This window comes from Engystomops pustulosus, chromosome 4 (genome assembly GCF_040894005.1).
Source record: "Engystomops pustulosus chromosome 4, aEngPut4.maternal, whole genome shotgun sequence".
Classification (NCBI taxonomy): Eukaryota; Metazoa; Chordata; class Amphibia; order Anura; family Leptodactylidae; genus Engystomops; species Engystomops pustulosus.
In genome coordinates this window covers 164,625,152-164,644,084 of record NC_092414.1, presented here as the reverse complement: position 1 = coordinate 164,644,084, position 18,933 = coordinate 164,625,152, and the positions used below count along the sequence as shown (strand labels likewise).

Here is an 18,933-nt window from a genome sequence, read left to right as displayed (position 1 = left end):
AAAAGCAAATTGACCTTGTGAGAGGTTACAGAGAAAAGAACGAAAGCTTTAGTGAAAGTCTTGACTGGAACACAATAAACTCGCTGTGACAGGAAATTAAGAAATGTAAAGGACTTCTGTACAGGGAAATGCCTCAGCAGTGAAGTACGGATGACTGAAGGGAATAGCTGGGTTTATTGCTTCTAAAGGGGGTTATTGAGGTGGGTAGTTACTCCTTGCTGCGGGTCACATGAGCATTAGATTAATGAATGAAAAGACAAATCAAAACTGTTATGGATTTATTCAAATTCCCTCTGTCTTCTATAATATTTTGTCACAGGATCATAATCATTCTGTATGACACACAATATTATAGACATCTGGTGAGACATATGTTCCAAAGAGGTTGTTTACATATCCATGCATTCTCTTCAAATATTGTAAAGTCTAGATGCTAAATGAACCTCGAAAAAGAAATGATCATTTCTAGAATAGACATCAACGTCAATTCAGATGACTGTATGTGGTCCAGGAAACACTGTATTTTCGTTAACAGCCGTGGCTTGGCTGCATTAACTTTAATGAAATCAAAATCAGGCATGATAAACCAGGGACACTTACTCATAGATCCAAGCAGCGTGACTATGTAATCTTCTTATATTTGTTATCCATGTCCTTCCTCCTTCTAAAATCAATGTTAAGTTATGCTAATGAGCCTGAAGGGCTCCCGGGGTCTTAACAGAGCCCACCGGTGCTGCATATTTACAGGTGGTTTCACTCCCCCTCTGCTCCCTCAGCACTTCACCCCTCCTTCAGGCAGAAGAGGGAGTTGCAGCACATAGTGGGGAGAAGTGCTCCTGCACAGTATAACAGCCTGTGATGCTGCCGCACTAAGGGGTTGTGGTTACAATACCCAAAAATCCAGCATAATTGTAAAGAAGGCCACGGATAACAAATATAAGAAGAATAACAGTCACAGAACGAGATGCAATACATACACAATTGAGCTTAAAGGGAAACTGTCTCCATTTTTAGCACTCCCCCAGTTCCCACAGAGCATAGTACATACACTGCAAAATAGTTTATGTATAAAAAATAGGTTTTACAGAAAAAAAAATATGTTATATAATAACTTTCAATGCTATGTGCTCTGTGACTAAGCACTTGTCCCTTGGGAGTGGCTATAGAGGAGCAGGAGACGTTGCTAAGCCAGGTGATGGGTGTTTTCATTTACTGAACCCCCATAGCCACCCCCAGGGGACAGATGCCTAGACACAGAGCACATGGCATTGAAAAGTACTATATAACATATCTTTTTTTTCTGTAAAACCAATTTTTTATTCAAAAACTCTTTTGCAGTGTATGTACTATGGTCTGGGGGGGGGGGGGTGCTAATGGTTCTCCTGGTGACAACTAAGAAGAACAAGAAGAACAACTAAGCATGGTGAAGCCAGAGAGATGATGCTTGGGTGTTTATAGAACGCATATATCTTAGTCTATCCCATGCGGCACTTATGTGTGGGGTAGATCAAAGGACAATGGGGGTTGCGATGGAGGAACTCATATATTAGGAGAGAAGGTCCAGGTAGATTTAAGGGTATTATGATGAGATGAAATCAGCTCAGCTCCAGCCCTGGATGTTCAGCCGCCATATAGATTTATAAAAAAATGTCCTAATGTTAGACACTGCAGAGTTATTCTGCACCAGCTTCATATGTGTCTAATGCTGGATGATAAATCTGGTGCCGTATAAGAATTCCTAGTCATACTCTGCACCTCCTATTAGTTGGCTTACTTTATGCAGAAAGTTAGGACACAATTCTGTCGGGTCAGGAGTATTTTTGGCAAACTCTGGTTTTTTGTTTGAGGCCACTCCTCCTTTCACATACCCGCCCCCTTTTGTTGAGCTTAATCTTCCCCAGGGTTTCCCAGATCAAACACAGATCCTGCATTCACAGGATAGGGTAATAATATCTGATCAATAGATTGAGGGGATCACCAAGTCCTCTTGTTAATAGAGCAGTAATACATATTTAAAGGAAGGATGCTTTATATAGATATGACTAATGGAGAATGATTCTCATGATCAATTGGACACTTATCCCCTATTCCCTATTAAGTGTTTTCAGAGGAAAATCATAATACATGAAGTCAATCTTATTAATAACAAGCATTCTAGGATAAAAGACCATCATTAATGACCATTACATGTAAAAGTAGCCACATTAGTCAATTTCCCAATACGCCCTCTCTGGGGTTCTAAGCACAAAGTGCCAATGTAATTACTACCGTATGTGACCTTTAATTTATTCTACATATTTCTATTTGTGTTCACTTTATAGGATGACAGGCAGGTTCGAAATTATACAAAGCTACGGTGTATTAAAAGAAGCAGGCAAGGTAAATGGCAGCTCAAAATTCAACACTGCCTCATTGAAGTGAAGAGATCCTCTCTAGGTGACATATTATAGGCATAAAAACCTTGTTTTATTGCAACAGCCTAGGCAGGTTTAGATTTTTCCTTAAAAAAAGTTCACCTAGTGATTTACACTCACCGGCCACTTTATTAGGTACACCTGTCCAACTGCTCGTTAACACTTAATTTCTAATCAGCCAATCACATGGCGGCAACTCAGTGCATTTAGGCATGTAGACATGGTCAAGACAATCTCCTGCAGTTCAAACCGAGCATCAGTATGGGGAAGAAAGGTCATTTGAGTGCCTTTGAAAGTGACATGGTTGTTGGTGCCAGAAGGGCTGGTCTGAGTATTTCAGAAACTGCTGATCTACTGGGATTTTCACGCACAACCATCTCTAGGGTTCACAGAGAATGGTCCGAAAATGAAAAAACATCCAGTGAGCGCAGTTCTGTGGGCGGAAATGCCTTGTTGATGCCAGAGGTCAGAGGAGAATGGGCAGACTGGTTCAAGCTGATAGAAAGGCAACAGTGACTCAAATCGCCACCCGTTACAACCAAGGTAGGCAGAAGAGCATCTCTGAACGCACAGTACGTCGAACTTTGAGGCAGATGGGCTACAGCAGCAGAAGACCACACCGGGTGCCACTCCTTTCAGCTAAGAACAGGAAACTGAGGCTACAATTTGCACAAGCTCATTGAAATTGGACAGTAGAAGAATGGAAAAACGTTGCCTGGTCTGATGAGTCTCAATTTCTGCTGCGACATTCGGATGGTAGGGTCAGAATTTGGCGTCAACAACATGAAAGCATGGATCCATCCTGCCTTGTATCAACGGTTCAGGCTGGTTGTGGTGGTGTCATGGTGTGGGGAATATTTTCTTGGCACTCTTTGGGCCCCTTGGTACCAATTGAGCTTCGTTGCAATGCCACAGCCTACCTGAGTATTGTTGCTGACCATGTCCATCCCTTTATGACCACAATGTACCCAACATCTGATGGCTACTTTCAGCAGGATAATGCGCCATGTCATAAAGCTGGAATAATCTCAGACTGGTTTCTTGAACATGACAATGAGTTCACTGTACTCAAATGGCCTCCACAGTCACCAGATCTCAATCCAATAGAGCATCTTTGGGATGTGGTGGAATGGGAGATTCGCATCATGGATGTGCAGCCGACAAAGCTGCGGCAACTGTGTGATGCCATCATGTCAATATGGACCAAAATCTCTGAGGAATGCTTCCAGCACCTTGTTGAATCTATGCCACGAAGAATTGAGGCAGTTCTGAAGGCAAAAGGGGGTCCAACCCGTTACTAGCATGGTGTACCTAATAAAGTGGCCGGTGAGTGTATATTACAGTGGCTTAGTATTAAAAGCTTCAAGTTACATTTCTCCTATTACAGAATTTCAGTAGATCAGGTGGAAAAACTCCCAGGAAACTTAAAAAAAAATACAGACACATGTGGGCTTAAAGGGAACCTGAGGGCGGAGGAACTTGACTGGATTCAAGAACTCTCCTGCCTTCCTGACTGGGTCTCAGAACACAATAATAATTATAACCTTTATTTATATAGCGCCATCAAATTCCGTAGCGCTTTACAAATCATAGGGGACATAGGGGACAGATATAATAATAAATTACAAAGAACCAACAGTCATATGGAACAATAGGAGTGAGGGCCCTGCTCACAAGAGCTTACAGTCTATGAGGATGAGGGGGTGACACAAGAGGTTGTAGAATGGTCCAGCCATTCTTTATAAGGGAACAATATAAAATAATTTAATAAATAATTTACTAAACAACGATGTTTCTGCTTGAACCAGCCACCAGCCGCCATCTTATTTACAGGGTCCTAGGTGAAAAAGACTGTAAAGAAGCCTGGAGCTTGGTATATTTCTGCTGTTTGCCGGATAACAGATGGGAGAAAGGACATAGGATGGATTAGTAAAGGGAGAGTTGACATTTCAATCAGTTAGGGAGTGTGATAGGCTTGCCTAAAGAGATGGGTTTTAAGAGCACGTTTGAAGCTTTGGAGGGAGGGTATTAGTCTGAGAGTCCGGGGAAGGGCATTCCAGAGAATTGGAGCAACTCGGGAGAAGTCCTGGATACGTGCATGGGAGGTCGAATTAAGGTAGAGATTAATCTAATGTCACTAGCAGATCGAAGAGCACGGGAAGGGCGATAGACTGAGATGAGAGAAGAGAGATAGGGAGGTGCAGCATTATTCAGAGCTTTGTGGATGAGGGTTATTATTTTAATGTGAATACGGAAGGAGGCAGTACAATGATGGGAAATACAACCGTTTTTTGTCTAGAAGCCCCAAAGCAGAGGATCCACACTTGTTTCATTACACCACAGTCACAGTTCCAGGGTTTATTGTTGGGTTTTGTGGTGACAGGTTTCCTTTAAAGACCATTGTTTGGGATCGACTGTTTCCCCCCAGATTACCACTATTACAGGTTTTTTAGGTTTCTTATAAAGTTGAATTAGTATGTAAATCACAAACAGGTATATTTTATAATGGTAACTGCAGACAAAATTGTTTTGTCCTAGTGACAATTGAATTTTCAAAATTTTGTGCTGTCATGGGAACAAAAATTATAAATAAAACTTCATTACAGGCACCTTACAGCTGATCATTGTAGCCTGGGCCTAATGTAAAGCATTCAGAGAGCTTCACCAGAGGTCACAGTGGTCAGAGAGGTCTGTCTGTAACTAGCAGTTGTCTGTAAGTCGGGTGTCCTTAAGTTGGGGACTGCCTGTAGTCTATAATGCAGATGCCTTTACTAATAGAGATGTCTACACGACAGATAGAAAGAGTCCTTCAAACGTGCTGTTTTATAAGCCAAGACATAAGCTAGGATTTCCCTCATGATTGTCTACACCAGCACTAGGAATAGACAATCTGGAGGTAAAAACTCACTGGGGGATTAAAATCACTGGATGTAAAATTCTGTCTGAAGCTTTGCTCATTTTACTTTGCTTCCTGTCAAATAATATTTCTGAATGAATTTTATTCAGATATATATTTATTTTCTATGCTCCGCTGATCCTATTTGAGTTAACATTTCATCTGACAGGCAAGGAAATGTCAAGGTATAAGATTATAAAAAAAGACAATGAAGCTTCCAGCATTTTTATACAGCAGGTCAACACTGTCCTATTTTCAGTTTCACGGGACACAAGTCATTTTCACAAATCCCTGATGTCAAGGTGTTATTCCTATATGTTCTTATTTTATTACTAAACTACTTTTTATTCTAAATTTTGCTCAGCTACCCATATTCTGCTACAGTAAAGCTATTTTAAATAATATAATTACTGATGTCCTACACCTACACCTATATCTACATTCAAATGTTATGATGACAAGACAACTCAAAAAGTACTTCATACAGGCCTCTGTCTGCTAGCCCACTCTATAAACCTTAATTCCCAAGAAAAGCACCTTAATTCATTTTTCTATTCTCAAGGGGAAGTTTGCTGATTTCACAATGCGTTCTCCCCTATATTGGTGCAGTTTAAGCATTGGGAACATCGGAAAGCACAGCAGATGGCAACATGAAGACCCTAATTATCTGCAAATCTTTACATCTTCCATGTAAAGCTGGACTTAAAGGGCATCGACCACCAGGATGAAAGATTGTATGCAAATGAGCCTGAGGGGCTCCAGGCTCCATAGCTTTTAATGGAGCCTGGAGCCTCTCAGGCTCATTAGCATGCAGTCTTTCATCCTGGTGGTAGATGTCCTTCAACATAAATGGAATAATGGTGCTTGAAACCAATATAGGTGCAACTAAATGGAACGGCTTAGACATCACTGTGATCATTAAGTAAATTAAGTAATTGTCGCCATAATTCTTATTATTAAATTATTATTATCTTAAATAATCAGTTATTATTTAGTAACAGTTTTATGTTTTCAGTACATGAAACTGTAACTAAATAATATTTCCATCAAGAATTATGGTTACAACTACCGTTATTGTGGATACGATCTGGCCACACCTAATCACGGCCACATTAGAGGTCTATGGTACCAGGTCTTGGTGCGTTGAGAACACTGTGTCTCACCTCACCGTAATCTGGCCTGGCAGCTGCACCACAAAAAAAGGACATGTCCTATCTTTTGCCAGATGGTGGTTGTGGTCGCTCTGTTTTCAATGCAGAGGGGAGGGGTGAGGAGAGCGCCCCCACTTCCCTGCAGCGACCCGGGTGAGCACACAGCCGATTGAATATAGCTTTACATAATTGATCATCCGCAAAACACAGCCACGCCGTTTAGTTTCACCCTAACACAGTAATAGCACAGGAGGACCTGCCAAACAAAGAAAGTACAACATGCTACACATTCAGAAACAGAATACAAGAGGAGGTGTTACATGGAACCAGAGGATGCGAAAATGGGCACTGGGCACTGTCTGAGGCATAGCCAAGGGTGATAACCAGGAGAGGAACTCAGGAACCATGGGCAGTAAACACAGAGCAATGTAGATAGCGTTAGCTGTATACGCCAGGAATGACGTAGGACAGACACAAAACATGAGGACAATGTTTCGGATCAGTTGCCATTTAACACAATGTCAAATGTTTGGGACCAGCCAGGGACATCAGTCACCAGCCTTCCATTTTAATGCGGATGACATATGGATGATACGCGTACCCTCTTGCGGACATATGGATTAGGAACGAATAACATACTAATGACACAAGGACCGGAAAAACAGACAATGGGGAAAACGGACTATGCGTTTTCTTATGTTCTCATTCACACAAATGTCTCTTTTGTGCTTTGTTTGCGGCCCAAAAATATCATGTGTTCGGGTAGCCTTAAAGAGAGGGTGATCAATCTAAGCAAACCAGCTGTGCAGTATGCCGTGCATTACATAAAAGCACATGATAAACTTTTTGCTAATATATATATATATATATATATATGTTTGTGTACATTGCAACACCATTGTATAGCTTTGTAAACGGTATTTCAACTGGATTCTCTGTATGTAGTAGATCCAATTATAATATCTGCCAGCGGACGCCATGCATAAAATAAATGCCACAGCTACTCAGTCACTTCTCTCAACAAGGCACTGAAAGAAATTTCCCTCCTGCTGTGTCAACCACCAGATCAATCGTGACATGCCATGAGTCGCTCAGCAACAAATCAAAAAGGTCCCTGTGTGATGGTTGTTGGAGAGTTGACAGTTAATCTACGATAGCTGCTGAAGAGTTAGGCAAGAGACAGATACACGGCTGAGTTTATTGCCGAATGTCCACGGCAAAAGCTGACTATATTGTGAGGGGAATATCTTCTGCTGCTTTCTCTGCTTTGCAAACGTTAAAACGTGAAGCATAAATTATCATCCTGAGGATTTTTATTATTACAGGCGGTCCCCTACTTAAGAACACTCGACTTACATACGACCCCTAGTTACAAACGGACCTCTGGATATTGGTAATTTATTGTGCTTTAGTCCTAGGCTACAATGATCAACTGTAACAGTTATCACAGGTGTCTGTAATGAAGCTTTAGTGTTAATCCTGGTTCTTATGACAACCCAACATTTTTAAAATCCAATTGTCACAGAGACCAAAAAGGTTCTGGCTGGAGCTACAATAATAAAATATACAGTTCCGACTTACATACAAATTCAACTTAAGAACAAACCTACAGACCCTATCTTGTATGTAACCCGGGGACTACCTCTATATAAGTTGGATGTGTTTAAAGCCAAGCCACAAAGCTGCAACTATATATAAGGATAAGTCCGCTGATGACAAATTGGTAGCACCTAACCTACGTCCATCTGTTGCTGAGAAGCTTTACAACACAACATTGGGGCAGATTTACTTACCCGGCCCATTCGCGATCCAGCAGCGCGTTCTCTGCAGTTGATTCGGGTCCGGACGGAATTTATTAAGGTAGTTCCTCCGCTGTCCACCAGGTGGCGCTGCTGCGCTGGAGAGCATCGGAACACACTGGAATACACCGAGCTGGGCTGAGTGAAGGTAAGTGCAATTTTTGCGACACATTTTTTTAAAAAATGCGTCGGTTTTTCCGAATCTGCCGGGTTTTCGTTCAGCCACGCCCCATGATTTCCGTCGCGTGCATGCCGGCACCGATGCGCCACAATCCGATCACGTGCGCCAAAATGCTGGGGCAATTCAGGGGAAATCGGCGCAAATCGGAAATATTCGGGTAACATGTTGGGAAAACGCAAATCGGGCCCTTAGTAAATGACCCCCATTGTGTATGTTTGGACTCAAGTCCCAATAACTCCTCTCAGTCCCACTGGTCCTGAGATCTGCTTACAGAATAAAGCCAAGTCATCATGGATGAAAGCATATTTCTTCTCTTACCAGGATCGTTGTGTGAATGAGGCACGACAAAAACCTGTAGAGGTTCCGTTTCCCACTCTGTAGGGTCATACGTGATGTCAAACCCTTGTTTCCACACTCCACCATCAAGATTATCAAAAGGCAACTGTGTGTAGATATCCAGCATCTGGAACACAACATTATGCGAGAAGTCAATTGAATAACATATTATTGAGAATCATAATTCAAAACCGGTTCACAGCATGTCATCTGCCAAGCGCTACACTGACAGTGGAGCAAAAGGGTCTTCGGCATCTGTACGTAGGCAGGTGGGTGATTTGACAAGTGCATATTATCGTTTTTTATTCTTCCATGCTCAACCTGGTAAATAGGATTTCATGATAAAACAGAAGCGTGGTGTCACAATCTGTGACAATCTAATGTTCTCATTCACACAAACGTCTCTTTTAAGCATTTGTAAAAAAACACGTCCATTCTGTTTGTGTCAGTCTTGCATTTTTTTTCACGTCCATCAAAAAATAAACTGATGGTCTGCAAAATTTGCACCTGGTTCTTTAGCATCATCTGTAATCCATGTGTCATCTTTTTTTTTGTAAACCCTTTCGGTTGTATTGAAATCTGTGGTCCACAAATGTGAAAGAAATAGGACATGTAATTTTTTTTGGGGGGGTGGAGATATGTGAATGTGTACTCTGTTTTTATTAGAGCCTCCTAACAGGTCACATAAAGTATTATAAAACAATTTATAGTTACCATTAATAGGCAAGGAGGAGATAGATGACTCCTACAACCATCAGTTTGCCAGTGGCAATGATGAACATAATACCCACACGCTACACTCATAAAATGTCTCATACGTATGTGTATTGTGTATTACACATTAATTGATATACAGGAAACACAGAAGATATATAAAATAGGGCTGTTTTTACACCAGTATCAAATTTGTACATATGTAGTTATTGCTTTACCTGTAAATCTGTGTTCTGTCCTTTATTAACCACAGCAAATTGGCAGTCTTTGGGGGAAATGGAGTAGAAGCTGGGCCGTGGATCCGGTGGAATTACCCAGGTTCCATTAGGAGTGTGATATGGGAGAAGTATTGGTTGTCCATCAGCATTTGCTGTCAACTCCAGGACAGAATCTTTAATGTGGCTGATGATTTCATGGTTCTCCTCCAGAAGCTGTTCAAGTTGCTCTATCCGATTCTGTAGGACGGAAATCTGACTCTGTAGTGAAAAAAAAGCTATTTTTATTTTTAAATATGAACATTTAATTGGTAGCAAAATGTGTGATATGTATAGAATGAAAACCATCCTGACACCCATCCTATTGTAGAAGTATCAAAAGACAAGCAAGGTATGTATGGGCAAAAAAAATACAAAAAAATTTATTCCAAAAAGGTTATTTATGACATACACAAAATGTTCATAAAAACATTTAAAATGTGTTAAAACACATCAGAATCTCAGGGACCAAAAACTAATACTAAGTGCTATGTAAAGCCACACATGTGAGAAGTATCTGGGCTAGCTCCCCAAAAAGGGAACAAATAAATACACAATCACAGATACTTCACATACACATTTCATGGGTAGCAAAGTCTAATAAATATACTCAATATATCAGTTTCAAATACAAGCCCCTAATGATAAAGAGTAAAGACGTATTAAAAATCTCAGTAACACATGTGCAGAAAAAGTATACCAAATCAGGCTGGAAAGAAGGGGAGAAGCATAGCCCTGCATGTGTAGCGAGAGGCAGGAGCCCAGAGGTGGGGGCCAGGAGCTGAGCAGTCTGCAGCACAGACATGTTGTTTTTTGATATGCATCCAAACCAAAGCCCAGCCCCTGGGACTACACAGAGGATTCTGTCAGCGTGCAAAGGTAAGTTATAACACACAAGTATATTGTAATGAAAATGATTAGAGAAATCAGAAAGGTATATTTGCACTGCAGGTGTAATGGGCTTCTCCAACCTGTCTATAGTGAAAATTACGGTAGGTCCCTGCTCACCTGGTCAGAATTCATCATGATAAACTAGGAGCCCTTACTCATAGATCCAGGCACCGGTACTGTGGTAATCTTTTAATACTTGTTATCCATGGCCTCCCTCCTTCTAAAATCAACTTTTAAAATGATGCTAATGAAAGGATACCGAAGCGGTTCCTAAAGCCCCTCCCTACTAGAGATTCAAGGTCTGTATACAGCAGGGTTCCTCAAACTACGGCCCGCGGACCGTTTCGATCCGGCCCCCGACACTTTGCGCGCCAGCGCCGGGCCCTCGCGGCCTGCAACAGTCGGGCAGGAGCCTCCGTTCGTCCGGACAGGAAGCTCCTGCCCGTCACTGTATAGTGCTCGGTGCGGGCGGAAACGGCCGCTCGAGCACTATTACTGGAGCGATGTGGCCGGAATACAACCCCGGTGCACATCGCTCCATGAACTAGGCTGCGCGGCCGCGCACCCCTTCCTGCCCGGACGCGGCAAGAAGATAGAAGACTTAGGTGAGTACAGGGTTTTATTTTTTTATTAAAGGGCATTAAAAAGATTGTGGCGACTGGGGGCCAATAGTTAGTTATGAGGGGCAGCTTAGGAAATAATTAATTATAAGGGGTAGCTTAGGAAATAATTAATTATGAGGGGCAGAATAGGAAATAATTAATTATGAGGGGCAGTTTAGGAAATAATTAATTATAAGGGGCAGTTTAGGAAATAATTAATTATGAGGGGTAGAATAGGAAATAATTAATTATAAGGGGCAGATTAGTAAATAATTAATTATAAGGGGCAGCATAGGAAATAATTAATTATGAGGGGCAGCATAGGAAATAATTATGAGGGGCAGCATAGGAAATAATTATGAGGGGCAGAATAGGAAATAATTAATTATAAGGGGCAGCATAGGAAATAATTAATTATGAGGGGCAGCATAGGAAATAATTATGAGGGGCAGCATAGGAAATAATTATGAGGGGCAGAATAGGAAATAATTAATTATAAGGGGTAGCTTAGGAAATAATTAATTATGAGGGGCAGAATAGGAAATAATTAATTATAAGGGGTAGCTTAGGAAATAATTAATTATGAGGGGCAGAATAGGAAATAATTAATTATGAGGGGCAGTTTAGGAAATAATTAATTATAAGGGGAAGCATAGGAAATAATTAATTATGAGGGGTAGAATAGGAAATAATTAATTATAAGGGGCAGATTAGTAAATAATTAATTATAAGGGGCAGCATAGGAAATAATTAATTATGAGGGGCAGCATAGGAAATAATTATGAGGGGCAGCATAGGAAATAATTATGAGGGGCAGCATAGGAATAATTAATTATGAGGGGCAGCATAGTAAATAATTAATAAGGGGCAGCATAGGAAATAATTAATTATGAGGGGCAGAATAGGAAATAATTAATTATGAGGGGTAGAATAGAAAATAATTAATTATGAGGCGCAGTATAGGAAATAATTATGAGGGGCAGCATAGGAAATAATTAATTATGAGGGACAGCATAGGAAATAATTATGAGGGGTAGAATAGGAAATAATTAATTATGAGGGGTAGAATAGAAAATAATTAATTATGAGGCGCAGCATAGAAAATAATTAATTATGAGGCGCAGTATAGGAAATAATTATGAGGGGCAGCATAGGAAATAATTAATTATGAGGGGTAGAATAGGAAATAATTAATTATGAGGCGCAGTATAGGAAATAATTATGAGGGGCAGCATAGGAAATAATTAATTATGAGGGGCAGCATAGGAAATAATTAATGGTGCGGGTATAGGAAATAATTAATTATGAGGGGCAGTTTAGTAATTAATGGGGGGGGGGCATATTCAATAATTAATGGAGAGAGGTCCCAGTATATTAATTAATTGGGCCAATATATAAAATAGTTCACAAGGGGGTGTAGTACCGGTATATTAAATAATTAATTGAGGGGGGTGCCAGTATATTATGGATGAGGTCACATGTACCGCTACTTATTTTTAGACTTTAGTCCGGCCCTCCAACGGTCTGAGGGGGACAGTGAGCGGCCCCCTATGTAAAAAGTTTGGGGACCCCTGGTATACAGTGTGCAAGGAGCCATTCCCCCGCCCACCGTGTGCTGAAACTCTCTACATGCGGCAGTGAGAATACATCAGGCAGGACGTGGGGGATTGCCGAACAGGAGCACAGGGGTATGGTGAAAAAATTCCAAATGTGGGGAAATTGGCAAAAAGAAAAGGGCTTTTGCGTCACTTTCTTGTGGGCTCAGTTTTTACCACTTTCACCGTGCACTCCAAATAACACCTCTGCTTTATTCTTTGGTTCAGTATGATCCAAATTTCTTTAGGTTTTATTGTGTTTTCATTTACATTTTCATATATTAAACAAATGTGTATGGAAAAAAAAATTCGCCATCCTCTGACCCTAATAACGTTCTGTGTGAGGTGTCATTTCTTGAAATGAGCTGGCTTTTTCATTGACACCATTTTGAGGACTGTGTGATCGTTTGATAACTTTAAATTACATTTTTTACGTGACCTAAAATGCTGTATAAGTAATGTTTCAGACATTTGGGAGCTATTTTCCATTATGGGATTCACTGCCGGCAATAACCATTTTTATATTTGAATAAATCTGGCATTTTGAGACGCTGTGATACCTAACGTATTTGTGCTTTTTACTGTTTATCAGTTCTAGGCTAAGGGGCGGAGGGGTGATTTGGGAAACGATTGGAAAAAAGATGGGGGCTCCCACGTGCCCCTGTCTTTTAAATGCGGCAGCGGCATCGAAAGGGCTAATACCAGCGATCAGTGCTCACACCAATAGCAGGTATTAGCGTTGGGTGTTTGCTTCAATATGCAGCAAACCCCACCTGTGTATGGAGAGGGCTCAGCCCGTGAGCCCTCTTCATATAGCCTCAACACTCAAAACTGGTGGTAGACTCTCTTTAACAATGGAACATTTTTCATATTGTGGAGATCTCTCCTGGTCTAAAGTTTGTTCATTTGACCCTATGCTTGAAGTATCAGAATAAGAAAAAACAGATAATGTAATCTTTTTTCTTGTATTTTTGTGAGCATTACACCCTTTTCTATCAAAGTATAAACCTGAATATATATATATATATATATATATATGTATGCTCAAAAAGAGCCCTTAGCCTTTATAGAAACATACTCAATTCTGAAAAGCATAGCATGAGTCCATTGTTACCCAGAATATGCAGCAGCAATGTGTATATGGGGTATGTGGACTGTAAGCATATGGTAAGGCCAGAAGCACACAAGTGTGGTCAGTCTTGAATCTGGGACCATAAACAAGCCAGATTTCTCAGACCAAACCACCATGCGGAGGATGTGCATCATAGTAATGTATGATACAAGGAGAACTACAGTGCAGAATCAGGAGCAGGGACTCCTTGCATCATATATTAATATTATGCACATTCCTGTCTTGGGCACAGTGGTGTATTTAGGACATGTATTTCTTCATTGTTTAACCCCTTAATGACCAAGCTCATTTGCACCTTGATGAGCAAGGCCTATTTTTCAAAGCCAGCATGTGTCACTCTATCTGGTTATAACTTTAGAAGGCTTTAACTTACTCAAGTGTTTTTAAGCTTGTTTTTCCGTTACATTATATACTACAAGTTAGTTGGAATTTTTAGTTGATATATTTAACATGTATTTATGAAAAAAAGGTGAATTTGGTAAACATTTTGAAAAAATGTGCTATTTTCAGACTTCAAAATGTTCTGTTTTTTTTTAAATTGATAGTATTACTACCCAAATGAGTTACTAATTAACATTAACCATATCTCAGCTTTGTGTTGTCATTTTATAAGTGTCCGATTGTTTTATTATGACGCTAGAACAGCATTCTCTCAAATTTCAAATCAGTTACTTTAGGGACCATTTCATTTCTGCATGCGCAGCCACTGCTCCGAAACCGGAGCTACTGCACATGCGCAGAACTCTTCTCGGACGAGGACGCGTAGATCCCAGGGTAGGAGGAGCAAAGAGGCTACTGGAGCGTGGAGTAGCAGCAACGCGTACCCTCATGTCCGGCTACTCCAGGCCCCAGTAGCCACTTTACAAAATTGACACATTAGGGCAATAAAGATTTTAAAAAGATAGCGGGGATGTGAGGATTAGCTCTAAAAAGAGCTATCCTCACGTCCCATACATCCACATACCACCCGTTCTACCTTTATAGGTAGAATCGTGGTGGTAGGTTCCCTTTAATTACCAAAAAATGTTTTTACCTTTATCATATTATGACTCCAATAACTTTTTCATACAAGCTGATGTTTTCATTGCTACAATTTTGGGGACTGAGCAACCTTTAGATCACTTTTTATTATGTTTTTTATGTGTTGCAAACAGCACAAAGGTGTTGATAAGGACATTTGAGCGCATTTTTCCGTTACAGGGTTTGCCGCCGGGAATAATCGTTTTTATATCTTTATAGATCGAACATTTTGGAACCAGGTGATACCTAACAAGTTGTGTTTTTTTTTTTTTACTTTTTTTCCCCTTTTTTTTTATTATTTATTGTTTTATATGTGTTATGGACTTTTGGGACATTTGAATTTTTTTGTGTTTTTTTTTTTACTTTTTTTTATTTTCACATTAAAAGTATATGAAATAGTAATCATGTGATTACTAGTTCAAACTAATGCTCTGCAATAACCATGTATTGCAGTACATTAGAAGTGTCAGTCTATGCCCCTGCCTGGTCCGAGCAGTTATGTGCTGAAGGCAGACCTGTCGACCTTCATTAGGTCGCCGGCTGCTTGGCACTGAAGATGGCACCCCGCACCCACAAGTGCCCAGCATTGTCACAGCATTGACAGCGGGATCAAAGGGGTTAACAGCCAGATTGGAACGCAGTTACGATTCAGACTGTTGGAGCAGGGTCCCGGCTGTCACCGCTCCTCCCTGCACTGGGGGCCCGTAAATTTCTTAGGTTGGGCAAACGGAAAAACTCGTCGGCCTGGCCTAAGGCCCCTTGGTGAAAAAATGTGTAAACAAGAGAGATTGGGGCCAATGATTCTTAAAGAAATCACAAGAATTTCAGCATGAAATTCAGGCTTTGGAGAGTTATGATGACGTTTCATAAAAAGATGACATGAGTGTCTTTAAATAAAAAATGTTGCTTTTTGTTAATAAATACCAGGATTGGTAATTGTACCATAGATTATGTTGTACATGAGGAAATTTAGAGTCTGGCTGTGGTTGTGTTTATGTCTGTGATGACATGACTACAGTATATTAATTTATGTCGATATAATATTTGTTCACGGCAGAATAAGTCAACCCCGAAAAAAAGACCCAGTGCCTTTTTAGGAGCAAAAATTAATAAAAGTCACTGGGGGTCATTTATCGTATCTCTGTTTGTTTTGGCTTGTTTTTGTTATCTTTTTTCTGTCTGCTACTTTGGTGATTTATCAATCTCACTTTTTCCTTGCGCTAAAGAGTAACTGCAAAGTTTTTTTCCCCACAAATCAATAGCTCTTAGGATGTAAAACAACTTTGCCTATTATCATATTATTATGTTACCTCCATCCATCAGTTTATTTGCCACCCCCACAGATTACCTCAGTGCTGCAGTAGCCCTTCCTCTGCCTGTGCTGATAAGCCCTGGAGTCTGTTGTATAAACAAATGCTATGGACTACTTGGAGGGGCTGTGGCTCACAGAGGAGAAGGTCATGTGACAGAGCTCTTTCTGTGTATGTAGCAGAGCTGGATGTCTTCAAGACTGTGCATACAGATGTCTCCTTCACAGAATAGTGAGGTACAAAATCTCCCCTGTTCCCTATCAGTTCCTCCCTTTCCAGTCTGTGATTCTACAGAACTTTCTCTCTCTGCAAATCATACTGCAGCCTTTCCCCCACGTTGTCATCGGCAGTATCATCTCTGTGCAGATAAGCTATTAACTCACACTCCTCACACTGCACAGGCTATAGATTGCATATTACTGGTTTAATTGTGATTTCTACTACTTATTACATGTTCCATGCTCTTCATGTGCTGGAAGTAGCCAGGCTGTTCACCATATACATCCTGTATGTGATCTCACGCCGCCAGCGTCCTGGCTGCTGCACAAAAGACGCTGCCCTGAGGATCGCGGCCCCAGAAGAGGTGAAGAGGAGCGCGGGACCTGCATGAGGTGAGTTAACATTTATTATTTTTCTACTGCCCACTATATGGTTCCTAACTAATGGAGCCTGGCTGTTACAGTTAAAAGGAGCTGTATATTAATCTGAGGGGCTGTGTATTAATTTGAGGGGCTGTGTATTAATCTGAGGGGCTGTATATTAATCTGAGGGGCTGTGTATTAATCTGAGGGGCTGTGTATTAATCTGAGGGGCTGTGTATTAATTTGAGGGGCTGTGTATTAATCTGAGGGGCTGTGTATTAATCTGAGGGGCTGTATATTAATCTGAGGGGCTGTATATTTATGTGAGGGGCCGTATATTAATTTGAGGGGCTGTATATTAATCTGAGGGGCTGTGTATTAATCTGAGGGGCTTTGTATTAATCTGAGGGGCTGTATATTAATCTGAGGGGCTGTGTATTAATTTGAGGGACTGTGTATTAATCTGAGGGGCTGTGTATTAATCTGAGGGGCTGTATATTAATCTGAGGGGCTGTGTATTTATGTGAGGGGCCGTATATTAATCTGAGGGGCTGTATATTTATGTGAGGGGCCGTATATTAATCTGAGGGGCTGTATATTTATGTGAGGGGCTGTATATTTATGTGAGGGGCTGTATATTAATCTGAGGGGCTGTATATTTATGTGAGGGGCTGTGTATTAAATTGAGGGGCTGTTCATTAACCCATTAAGGATGAAGTGTTTTACATTCATTTTTTCGCTTCACACCTTCTAAAATCTATAACGTTTTCATTTTCCCGTGTTCAGAGCTGTGTGAGGGCTTTATTCTGCATAACAAACTTTACTTCTCAGTGACGCTATTTATTATTCCATGATGTGTACTGGGAAGCTGGAAAAAATTCAAAATGTGGGGAAATTGGCGAAAAAACGCATTTGTGTCACTTTCTTGTGGGCTCAGTTTTTTTCCATATATGTAGGTTTTATTGCATTTTAATACAAATTAAAACTTTTTCATACTATGGTGTAGGAGCTGTGTGTGAGATGAGCTGACGTTTTCATTGCTACCATTTTGAGGACTGCAACTTTTTGATCACTTTTTATAAAAAAATGTATGTGATGTAAAGGTGGCGTTTTGGCTAATTAGGCGCTATCTTCCATTATGGGGTTCACCGTCAGGAAAAACCATTTTTATATTTTGATCAGGCAGTTTGAGAAGCTGTGATGCCTGTTTTTGTGATTTTTACTGTTTATTTAGTTGTATATCAGTTGTAGGAAAAGAGGGGTGAATCTTATTGAATTCATTTTTTTTTTAGTTTTTTTTAGACCCTCTAGGGTAATTTAACCCTAGATGGACTGATCGCTCCTACCATATACTGCAATACTACTAAATTGCAGTATATGGCATTTTTACATAGGATTCGTTACAATGTGTACATGTACGGTATAAATCGCTAAGAGGTTAATTCATTAAATTCTATATTTTTCTAATGCTGCCACATGAGTTTACTGCTAAGGGGCCCGCTGAGGCTCTGTCGCCCAGGGGCCCACTGAATCCTGGAGCCGGCCCTGAGTGTTCAGTGGATTTACTTGTGGGAAACTAAATGGATTTAATGCGTTATTACTTTAAGAGAGAACACAAGGCATCATGGGATCTGTGGGCAAGATAACTGGCCTCAGTTTGAAGGCACAAACTGACAGACATTAGTCTCCGCCCACTCCAACTTTAGTGAGAAAGATTTTTTTCAAACACTTTCATAACAGAAAATGCCATAACTTTGGAAAGAAAAGGTTGAGCAGCACAAAGTAGGCATCATTCTGTTTGTTTTCAAAGGGTGAATCATGTATAATAATTTGGTAAAATCATTATAACTTTACAGTTACACTTTATATGTTTTTTTTTCAGATCTCTTTTTGCGACATTTGTTACAAATTCCTCAAAATGTTGCACAAATGTCTCAACTTTTCCATTTTCTAGGTTTTCTTAAATCATGGATTTTTGCGCCAAAAAATGTTGCAAATTTAAATACAATTTATACATATAAATGTCATTTGTGACATTTAGCACATCTGGAATAGAA

General features: G+C 40.3%; 1 protein-coding gene across 2 annotated transcripts in view; it reads right to left on the bottom strand.

The window, feature by feature from the left end:
• MAN2A2 (mannosidase alpha class 2A member 2) overlaps positions 1 to 18,933 on the bottom strand; it is an 85,000-nt gene that overhangs the window by 43,831 nt on the left and 22,236 nt on the right. For both annotated transcript variants that reach the window (XM_072148420.1, XM_072148421.1), the window contains exons 3-4: positions 9,710 to 9,967; positions 8,760 to 8,904 (exon numbers count right to left, since the gene is read on the bottom strand). In XM_072148420.1, the coding sequence (XP_072004521.1) occupies positions 8,760 to 8,904; positions 9,710 to 9,967 (403 nt within the window). The remainder of the gene's footprint in view (positions 1 to 8,759; positions 8,905 to 9,709; positions 9,968 to 18,933) is intronic.